The following is a 10,913-nucleotide window of genomic DNA, read 5'->3' on the forward strand; positions in this document are numbered from 1 at the left end:
TGTTTTATTGTTGTTTTCTTTTTTTTTAATTCACAAAACGTTTGAATTATTGACATAATTAAGTCAATAAAAGAAAGAAGATACAAAAAAGAGGGTGTCCAAGAAAGAGGAACAGACAAACCATGCACAAAATACAACTTTGAACAAAAAACCACACAGAAAAAAACATAATTGTGCAATAGGAAACATCATATAAACCATGAGAGAAGAATGGTAATCTAGAAGTTTCTGCTCCGGTTGTGACACACATCATATCCTTCATGGCAAGCCAAAAAACTGCTTAAACATCACAATATCACAAAGGATTAGCTGAATTAAATGTAACCTCTGCTTACACTGAAATCACCCCAAGTTTCTGGTGGGGTTCGTGTTGCTTAGTCTTTAGTTTTCTATGTTGTGTCTTCTGTACTATTTTTTGTCTGTTTGTCTTTTTATTTTTAGCCATGGCGTTGTCAGTTTATTTTCTATCTATGAGTTTGACTCTCCCTCTGGTATCTTTTGTCCCTCTTTGTGTTATAGTCATTAAATCATTTTTCAGGTATTAAGTGAGTGTCATTCGTGTATTTTTAACAGAGAATGCATCCTACTAGGGTTAATTTTGTGATTCTTGAGATTTGAAATACTATTTGGAAAGAAGATGTATCTTTTTCTAGATTTCATCTCACTGAATTTGGTTCCAGTCCATGTTGGTGTAAGAATCTCAGTGATCACTACCATGATACTTGGTATATGGTCATAGCAAGAGAAAATTCTCTTTAAAATAAGTTATTTGTATCTACTTTATGACATAATACAAGATTATATCTGAATGATTTTATCATTCAATTAACTTTGATTTGAAATAGATCTATGAGTCTCTTTGCTAAATTCATGAACACATTTTCTAGACTTGAAGTAATTAAGTATTATTTAGAGCTGGACATATTGTATAGATAATGGTCTATTGTTGAAGGCTATGTTAATCTCTAGATGGCTTGTGTCATTTGTAGTAGTTGGGTCACTGTCTTGTTGAGGAATACAGAACATCTCCATATATTCAAATATAAGAAAATTTTTATTGGTTTTTGGGATACGATTGCTTTCAAGCAATCTGTAGACTTTTACCGTTGATTCATTGCTGCATTCCCTCACGTCAGCCGTTTTATTCTAGACATTCAGCAACATCTCAGATTCTTATGATTGTCTTGCTTTAAAAGGTAAAAACAAGCAAAAGGATTGAACATAAACAACTTTCCTGTAATGTTCTTCTCATAATCTTCATGTTTGATATTTCCCTTGACTTATATGCGTGTTTTTAACAACACGGAAAATCAGAATTAAGCAGTATTTATATTTAGTGTTTTTATAAATTTAGAAACACGTCAGAGGGAATCCCCCAGTTTTAATAAATGCGGGAGGTCTCTGAATTCCGATAATTCTATTTCTGTCATATATAAGAACTGAAGTGGAGTTTTTCTATATTTTACCGTTATGAAACTGATATTTGATACTGTACTCTCATAAAGAAATGGAGAACCATTCATCATATCATTTAATAAACGTTCTTGTTCCAAACCACAAGTCGCGGGTTTGTTTATGTATTAATGCGCATGCGTATAGTTTTCTTGATTTCAAGGGGTATCAGATTGAGTGGTTGCTCTGGATTCCCCGCTTCATTGATTAATTTGAAACTCGTGGGATTCTTTCTATGTCTGTCTGCTATTGAGGGTTATTGTTGTTGCATAATTTTAAATCATATGCATCATTTAAATTAAAATAAATGTCCACTTCGGAAAGGTTTACACCCCTTCAGCCGAAATGGTGTCTTCCATATTATCGTTTCGAGTTGTCTCCCTTCCGGAAGTATTTTCCGTCAAAATCGAAATACAATACTACAATATTAAAAGAAAATTTAACTCGTTAGATGTCGATAAATGTCGTATTATGTTAAGAACGATCCCAATTTAAACAGAGAGTGTGTACGGAAAGGAGTCATGCCCACTGACCCAAAGGAAATTAATATTTAAAGAGTTAGAAATGGGGTTCCTCCTAGAATTAACGGTGATAAGATACGAAGTGAAATAAAAATGTACCTTTTCTCACTCTCAGTGACTGCTGTGGAAAGTAAACTGGGAATTTATAGTACAAAAATAAAACACAATAAGTACATTGCTCATACACTTGTATCCGGGATTGGCTATTTTTAAAGTTGAGTGACTATTCAGATTATTACATTTTGCATATGCAGTTGAATTAGTTTTGAAAATAATACTATCCAGCTGTACCAGGGCTGCCAAAAATGCGTGAGACTCATGCATGTTCATGCTTTTTTTTTGCGGCAGTATCATTGAATCCATTGTTTTCCTCTTTAATCTTTTCAATTTTGGCCAAATCTCAAGCATTTGCTTAATGAAAAGTTGGCAGAACTGCTATACATGTGTCAATGAAAACTATGGCAATCGTATCCCTCAGAGCATTCTGCTCTTTGATTGTTAAAAGCAGTCAACATATTTTATTCTAAAAAAATCTTTAGAGAAAAAATACTTATAAATTGTGTACAATTTGGTATCAATTACGATTAACATTTGTTATATCAAGTTTTTTTTTTTTAAAAAAAGACCACCAGGATAGCTTAAAGCCAAACTTTGTAGTTTTTGCTAGTTACATATATTTAAATGAGAATCTTGAAGAGGCAGATTATCTTGCAATCATATTCATAACATATATATCATCTGAAACATGAACTGATTACTGGACTTCAGCTATTGTAGAACTGAGTATAGGTAGGCGTCTTCAGGGGGGGGCTAGGGGCCCCCTTTCGTGGGAAAAATTTGGTTGATAATATAGGGAATCACTGAAGCGTGAATGGATAGGCCCCCCCCCCATACAAATAGTTCTGGAGCCACCACTGATATATAGAGATACATGTTGTACTATACTGTTGACAGTATGCACCAATAGTCTTCAATATATAAGGCACCTTCAATTCTAGATTGGAAATAGATACTGAAAAGGGTAAAAATAATGGTCACACAAATCAGTATCATGATTTTATTTCAAAACTCAATAGAATAGATGAAGCGTTTAACAACTGCAAATGATAATTACGAAAAATTGCATAAAATTGAAGTCTGAATAGTCGATAAAGCAGTGTAGTAAGCTAAATATAAGAATAAGACAATTTGGAATGATTGCCAATGAGACGACTCTCAACTAATGAGACAACCAATAGACACAAAAATTAACAACTGTTGGTTACCATACAGCTTTCAACAATGAGCAAAACCCATCCCTCATAGTCAGCTAAAAAAGGCTCTGTAGTGACAAACGTAAAACAATTCAAAGAGAAAACTAATGGCCTAATTTATGTACAAATTAATGACCGAAAAACAAATATGATAAAGTTTGAATAAACATGAGTTTTCATTTTAATTTGACAGAAGCATAGTACTTGAGACTTCTCGAAATACTTTCCTCCGGAGTATAAACAGGTTCATACCCTAATTGTTCTCGAGCTTTCCTCCCACTGAAATATAGATTCATGTTTATGTACTTAATACTGCAACTAACAACAGGTAGACTGACTTTGTGTATAGGTGCTAATATGTATAATATCCATTCCAATATCAATACAGGATAGTACACTAAAGAGTATGGAATTTTGTACTTTGACAGTTGCAGATGTCTCGTCTCTAAGAAGATTCTCATGAATCTAAAGGTATTCTGAACAGGTGTGTTGTCAGGTATAAAGAAAACTTCTCCACTATTGATTTTATTTTCTCTCAAAGATTTGTCAGCACAGATAAATGCCCATGCTGAATTTCCGACATAAGTCTGTTGAAATTTTGCAGTTCCATTTCCCACTTGGTAAAGAACATTCTTGTTTGTTTTTGCTGATTGAAGTCCATTTGTGACATAGTATGGGTCTAACTCACCATACATGACATTGGCTCTTAAAATAGCAGTCTTTAAATATCTTCCTGAAATATTGAGCTAATGGCAGATTAAAAGGAAAAAGCTATGAAAGAATACTTAGTAAAGTGTTATATACTATAGTAATTGAACAGATAGTCATCCCTAGTAAATCTTCAATACAAATTTAATTGCGGAATCAATAAAAGAAAACTTTACATACGAAACGTTGGTTTCAATCTGCTTGAATAAGAAGACAAGTCGCTAAGATATTTAAAAATAAAAAAAATAAAAACTAACTAAATAAGTTTTAAATAGTTAAAAAATATATGCTTATGTACCGTTTTTACATTTTTGTCCACTGGCTTTGTGAACAAGACATTCTGCTCTATACTTGGACTCTGGATATCCCGGGAAAAGAAATGTTTTCGGGACGGGTGTTGTTTCATCTCCATTGTTTATGGCATCGTGACCTATCACTACATCTACAGTACTACAGAACACTAAACGTTCAACATTAGTATCTAGACAGCTTTTGATGATATTTTGAGTACCTAAAATACAGAGCCAAAACGTTAAACATTACAATCCAGGCAACTACATTCTCTTTTAGATTTTTAAGTTAGAAGTTGTTGTTGATGATGTTTAGTGGTGAGAGCAATTAAACTTTCAAAAATGTCTAGACTCAAACAAAATTGCCATTGATTGGTTTTGGAGTGTGATCGTTTTCCAAGAACATATATATATCGACGTTATATATAATGTTCCCATGTTTTCTAAGGTTTACCAGCTGCAGGTGTTTACTTGTTAAACCTATCCTGCTGAGATAAATCCCCGTTAACATTGAGCTAACAGATTATAGATAAAGTATATTACACCTATTGTTTAGAATAAGAATCCACACAGCATTAAAAGATATATGTTTTTTTTCTCATAAATATATTCTGAATCCCAAATTGAGTGAAAACAAAAATCTATTCAAGCAGACTGAGGACAGAACTTGAAAAAAATGTTCTGAATCCAGATTGTCCCCATACCTTATAGTGTAAAATAAATTTTGAACAAAATAGTTTGATTTGAAGCGTTTAAAAAACTAAATAAAATTGTTTGCGCTATGAGCGAAAAAAAAAATCTGACTCAAACAAAAAACATAGAACCCAAACCACCCATCCCCTTTGACGTTATATGGTTGTCTCCTAAGCAGTATTTTGATTGAAAACTCATCATCTCACCTCAACAATACTGTAAGATGCTTATAAGAAATATAAAAGGAAAATCGACAACATTATGGTCAACATTATTATCAAATTTAGCTTTTGTTTTGTTCTTATGACTTTACTAAATATAGACCATACAACGGCAAACATACAGGCTTACATTATATTGGAATAACATATTTTCTATTGAAATCTTCGAATTGATAATATTAGAGCCTTGTATACAGTACATTTAAACAGCTAGAATACTCAGTCTCACAAACCTTGTACGTTGATTGCTTCCATTGCAGGAGTGTTTGGGAATGTACCAAAGCTTATAAGTCCAGCTACATGTATCACACTCTGACTACCTTTGATAGCTTCAGTGATAGTGTTTATATCTGTGATACTCCCTTGGTGCATGCTGACTGGTACATTTTCCTCATAGCCTGTATGAAACATTAAAATTGTTTCACATCAACTTTCTTATTTAATAATTTTATTTCATCGACCTGGTGACTATTATAACAACTAATCGGGAGTATATAAAACCATATATATATACACCAAACACATTTTTGGTAACAAGCCGTAACCGCATCAATTTAATCCTGATTTGAATTATCATATGCTTTAAACTATAGTGTATAAACAAAATTATAACAGAAAAACATAATTGTGTACCAAAATAGATGCAAATTTTGTTTGCAGAATGTAGTAATAAGATCAAAATTACCATAACGCTTACATGCAGAGACAAATTCAAGAAAGCCGTTGGGAATGTACTTTCAGGATATATCAGCAAAATAAATAAATCATAACTATACAAAACATCAAACGTCTGTTGCAGTGCTCTATAATTAATAAATGTTAAGAAACTAAAACAATGTATTTATTCTTACAATATAATGTGCAATAACCAAAAGCTTACTTAACACTTTCGTTTATCAAAGGTATATTTTTATGACTAAAATATGAAAGATACCAGACTTTTGATTTAGGTAACTAAATATTTGCTCAAAATTCCTGTTTGACTGTATACCTCCTTATGATGTTTTAAATTAAGTGTCCAAAGTTCATCATGTATGCTAAAATTTGAAATGTTCTTGTATGATCGATGATATTTCTATTGTTTTACTTTTGAAATGAGGAATCATTTAGACAAACATCATGCCTTTAACATACACTGTATTACTGTATTACTTCTGTGGTTCAATTTCTTCATATTTTAAACACATCTATAATACTTGGCAAAGAAATATCGTACTTAGTAGGTTTTTATGCTGAACTAAATCTAGTACTCTGATTTCTGACACGTAATTTGTTCTTTCCTGCAACATCTTGACTATGTGTTGCCCCAAGAATCCGGATCCACCCGTCACAGTTATGATGTCCATATTGGTTCTGTTTTCCATGGCTAAGTGCAAAGATCTAGAATAAAAAAAGTGGATAATAAATTTATGCATTTTGGTGATGAACATTCAAAAGCACCTTTAAGTCAAACAATTAATATTCATAGTGTGACCAAATAGTAAAACGGTCCTACATGTATTTATTAGATTTGACCTTTGTCATTACTTTGGTACATCGTCTACTCTGGGAACAGTATATCTAATGTCAATATATATGTTCCTGGTCTACATTTACGTTTGATAGAGTATTTTTCTCCAAAACCAATCTTTGCATAAATGTTACTTAGGGTACATTCAATTATGTTTTTTTTTTCTTCGGATACATCGTTAATGGATATTTTTTAAGCTGGTAGTCAAATAGTTGTCAAAGGTACCAGGATTATAATGTAATACGCCAAACAAATACAAAGTTGAATAGCATTGAGGACTCAAAATTGCCAAATACGGCTAAGGTAATCTATTCCTGGGATAAGAAAATCCTTAGGTTTTCGAAAAATTCAAAGTTTTGAAACAGGAAATTTATAAAAATGACCATATAATTGTTATACATGTCAACACCGAAGTGCTGACTAATGGGCTGGTTATACACTCGGGGACGAAACGTCCACCAGCAGTGGCATCGACCCAGTGGTGTAAATAGTTATCAAAGGTACCAGGATTAATGTGTTTGAAAAGTGTAATATAGTTGAATAAAGATTCATGATACACAAATTTTAAATTCCCGTTGTCAGATTAACAAAAATGACAAATGACCATTTACCTAGCCGTGGTGATATGTTTACCAATTTTGTTCTTTGTTATAATTAAGAAGCAAGGAACGTAATGAAAATGTATATATCAGTACCAAGGTCATTAGTTGATTTCTAATAATCATCAGTTCCTCACCATGTGCGTGTGTTACAGAACCACTCGTTTAAACATAACCATTTATGGAACACGCTATACGATTACACGACCATCCTAATGTCTTTTTATTTACCTACATTTGTAGATTGACCAGAACACTATCAAAAATATCTCGTTCTCGCACTGACGTGCACATTTTGTGTTTTGGTCCGTTTTTTCAAATACTTGAAGCAGAAGGTCTACTATATTTGGTGTATGGAATAATTGTAATGTGTGTATGTCTGTTTGGCAGGTATAATTTGACCGTGGCCTCATTTTCCTGGTTCAATGGTCAATACTAAGTTTTTGTATTTTGGTATGCTTTTTCAATTACTATTGGCAATATGAAGTCTATATTAAGTGTATCGAACAATTGTATATCTCACATTGACTTCATCGTCATGGATCTTGGAAAATGTTAAGTTTATGTGATACTTGTAGTATAATCTTTATCTTTAAGACATTCAACATAACATCAATGGCAAGGCGATAAACTTCAGCATATGTACTCTTGTTTTTTAATTATTTCAAAATAATAAAACTGTAGCTATGTCAAAATATAGTTAAAGGTGGCAGTTTCCTTTCAGTCATTATCAAGTTTTCCTTGAGAACGTTTAATAAAAGGATCGCCATTATCATCATTTCATGTGACATTATCATTTTGTTATAAACAAAAATGATATTTATGATAATATGTTTTTTATTTTGTTGTCTAGTTCCAATATTTTAAATCAATAAAATCTTTGACTATTTTTTTTTGTTTTGTACTGTTATCCTGTCATGTAATGTTGTCATAGCGGTATTTCTAATATTGCCATTTAGAGGTTGTTTGACAAGCCATGAAACCAGGTTTAACCCACCATTTTTCTTAAAAGGAGTAGGTTCAGTAAGACCCCTTTTTGGCCCCAAAATATAGCAATTTTACAAAATTGTTGAAATATAAACTTTAGTTATGTATTGGACAGTCGAATGCTTCATCTACATAAATATAGGCTGTTTTTGAAAATACAATGCACATATATCGAGTACTAGCACCATAAAGTCATGCTAAATTACTGAAATCTTCACAATTCTAGCATTTTAATTAAATTTTAGACGGTTTTCGTGTAAAACGAAAGTGGCCGCATTCGTGTTCATCCTTAATACTGAAATGTAAGTTGTATTTTATGATAATACATAACATATATAAAGGTTGAGGATGAACACGGATGCGGCCACTTTCATTTTCGACAAAAACCATCTGAAAAGCGACATGTTTTGGTATATTTGGAAGATTTTTCATATTTAAGCTTGAATCGGATGGTTTTTAACGACTAAATCAGTTCAAATCTTTCACATAAACTAATTGATTAAAATGAAATAGACACTTAAGTGTTTAAAAAGTGGTCAACATCTTTCGTCAGATGAACTTGAAATTTGAGGCCAAAATCGGTCCTTACCGGACCTACTCCTTTCGTGTACCAAGTCGGTAATTTAGCAGTTGTTGTATATGTATGTTGCTTTGGCGTTTGTTTTTGTTGTGCTTCATGGCGTTCATTATCAATGAACTAGTATATATTGTTTAGGGGCCAGCTGAAGGACGCTTCCGGGTGCGGGAATTTCTCGCTACATTGAAGACCTGATGGTGACCTTCTGCTGTTGTCTTTTCTATGGTCGGGTTGTTGTCTTTTTGACACATTCACCATTTCCATGCACAATTTTATTCAGTGTATCTGTTGTGCCGTTGTTTTCCTCTATAGTTGACGTGTTTCTTCCGGTTTTAGTTTATAACCCGTTTTCTCTCAATCGATTTATGACTTTTGAACAACAGTATACAATTGTTCCCTTTATTTAAGTATGTTTGCCAAGTGACAAACAAAACAAAAGTTGCAGTGAGTGTCCTTTTTGGCTGCAACAAAACGATTTTTTCATTTCTGACTATGTAACCAACTTTAAGTGCTCGAAAATGATAGAACTTTTTAATTTTTATTATTTTTTCCTGAATATTTACAAAAGATTTTCTTACCTAGAACCAAAATTAATAATATATTGCCCTTTAAAAGCAAATAGTTCGTTTTGGTAATGAATATCTTGCAATATGATTTTTTCCCATATTCGTGAATTACTTTAATTGGTACCGTTAATTTTATTATATTCTATTTTGTCCTGCAATACATTGGACTGAATTACATGATGATTTTTTAGAATGTATAATTTGTTTAATTCTATTAAGTTTGTTATACCGGTAGTACTCTTATGTACTAAAATTTCCCTTATTGCAAATTACTTTCGGATTTTAACAGAGCGACTTTAGCTTAATTTCAGAACTAAACTAGTTTTACATGGTTCTGACATTGTCGTTTTTCTGAAAGAAAATATACACAGAGAAAAGTGTTTTTGTGCTAATCTGTAGTATTCTTGAATTTGTATTTTCTCAAATTTTGTATTCACGAAAGTTGAAATGTAGTCTTTTAAATTCAGTAGACACAGGACATTGCCAGTTAACTATTGACTATTGCTCTTTAAATAACTAAAATTTAACTGTCGAGAGTGGAAAAATATCGTAATACACGAGTTATAGTGTAGGAATCTGTTTCTCTAATGATTTTTATCCTTCTTTTTCAAAACATTTCAGAAACTTGTGTTGTTTATATGCGACGTCATCAGAGGCATTGTCGCCTTTTTTTCATGACGTCACAATAGGAAAATTCAGAAGAAAACAAAACATTTAGACGTCATAATCAATTTCGACTAATCATTTGCCGAGAACAGATTTTTCACTAGTGAGGAGAAATATTTTTCTCACACCGATCAGGAAACGTGAAAATAGCACAAATATTAGAGAAGATATGTCAATAAATGATGTATGATGTTAATACCGTTTAAAACAAGAGAAGCAACATGATATTGAACTTCTATTATCAAACATCAAAGATTGTATTTCTTTTGTAGAAATGTCAGTGTTAAAATGTTACAGGTGTCAGCTGTTTCAATTACACTAACTAAATAATAAACTTTCAAGCTTACCTTAAAGAAATTGATTTAAAGGTTGATAGTATAACATTCATACGTAAAATATTCATATCTCAAACACAACTGAATCAAAGGCGCTTTAGAATTAATCACGACCGCTTAGTAGGAAGCAAAGATGGCATTTGTTTTTAATCAGTATTAAACATTTAGACATGGAAGCACCTGAACTCGTTCAAAACAATGACAATACCATACTGTTTATTGATTTAATCAATGTTAGTTACACGAACAAAATATCATGAAATGTCTGTCTAACAGAATATGTTGCAGTTAGGTTAGGTTCATTTAATTACATTTCCTCCTTTTTTGTGGTTCTAGAATTTGTGTTGGGACTATTTCAATGTTTGATAGTTCCCTATATTAGGCCGCTTATTTAGTTCTATATTTTTAATCATCAGAAATTTATGGTTCAAATGAAATAAACACCAAAAAAATTCAGAAACGCTTATTCTAAGCATTTGAGATCCTAGGATGTATGAATTCATAGCATTGTTTGTATCAATTGAATTGTCGTTTT

The 10,913-nt window shown here is 32.1% G+C and overlaps 1 protein-coding gene across 1 annotated transcript; it reads right to left on the reverse strand.

Annotated features, from left to right (window-relative positions):
• Window positions 1–3,016: 3,016 nt before the first annotated feature.
• LOC143048019 (3 beta-hydroxysteroid dehydrogenase/Delta 5-->4-isomerase type 2-like) lies at window positions 3,017–6,507 on the reverse strand. Its single transcript, XM_076221447.1, has 4 exons — window positions 6,355–6,507; window positions 5,372–5,536; window positions 4,233–4,445; window positions 3,017–3,959 (listed from the first exon to the last, which is right to left on the reverse strand). Exons 1-4 carry the CDS (start codon window positions 6,500–6,502, stop codon window positions 3,403–3,405), a joined length of 1,083 nt encoding a protein of 360 aa, XP_076077562.1. The 5' UTR covers window positions 6,503–6,507; the 3' UTR covers window positions 3,017–3,402.
• Between the last annotated feature and the right edge of the window lie 4,406 nt (window positions 6,508–10,913).

The sequence above is a fragment of the Mytilus galloprovincialis genome, chromosome 10, assembly GCF_965363235.1.
Source record: "Mytilus galloprovincialis chromosome 10, xbMytGall1.hap1.1, whole genome shotgun sequence".
Lineage (NCBI taxonomy): Eukaryota > Metazoa > Mollusca > Bivalvia > Mytilida > Mytilidae > Mytilus > Mytilus galloprovincialis.

Bases quoted from the DNA above. Each gene is read 5' to 3' on its own strand.
- LOC143048019 (XM_076221447.1), bottom strand. From the start codon at position 6,502: ATGGAAAACAGAACCAATATGGACATCATAACTGTGACGGGTGGATCC. The intron at 5,537-6,354 runs GTACGATATTTC...TGTTTCATACAG, and splicing joins TCAGCATAAAAACCTACTAA to GCTATGAGGAAAATGTACCA. The intron at 3,960-4,232 runs GTACATAAGCAT...TCAATATTTCAG, and splicing joins TGGACAAAAATGTAAAAACG to GAAGATATTTAAAGACTGCT.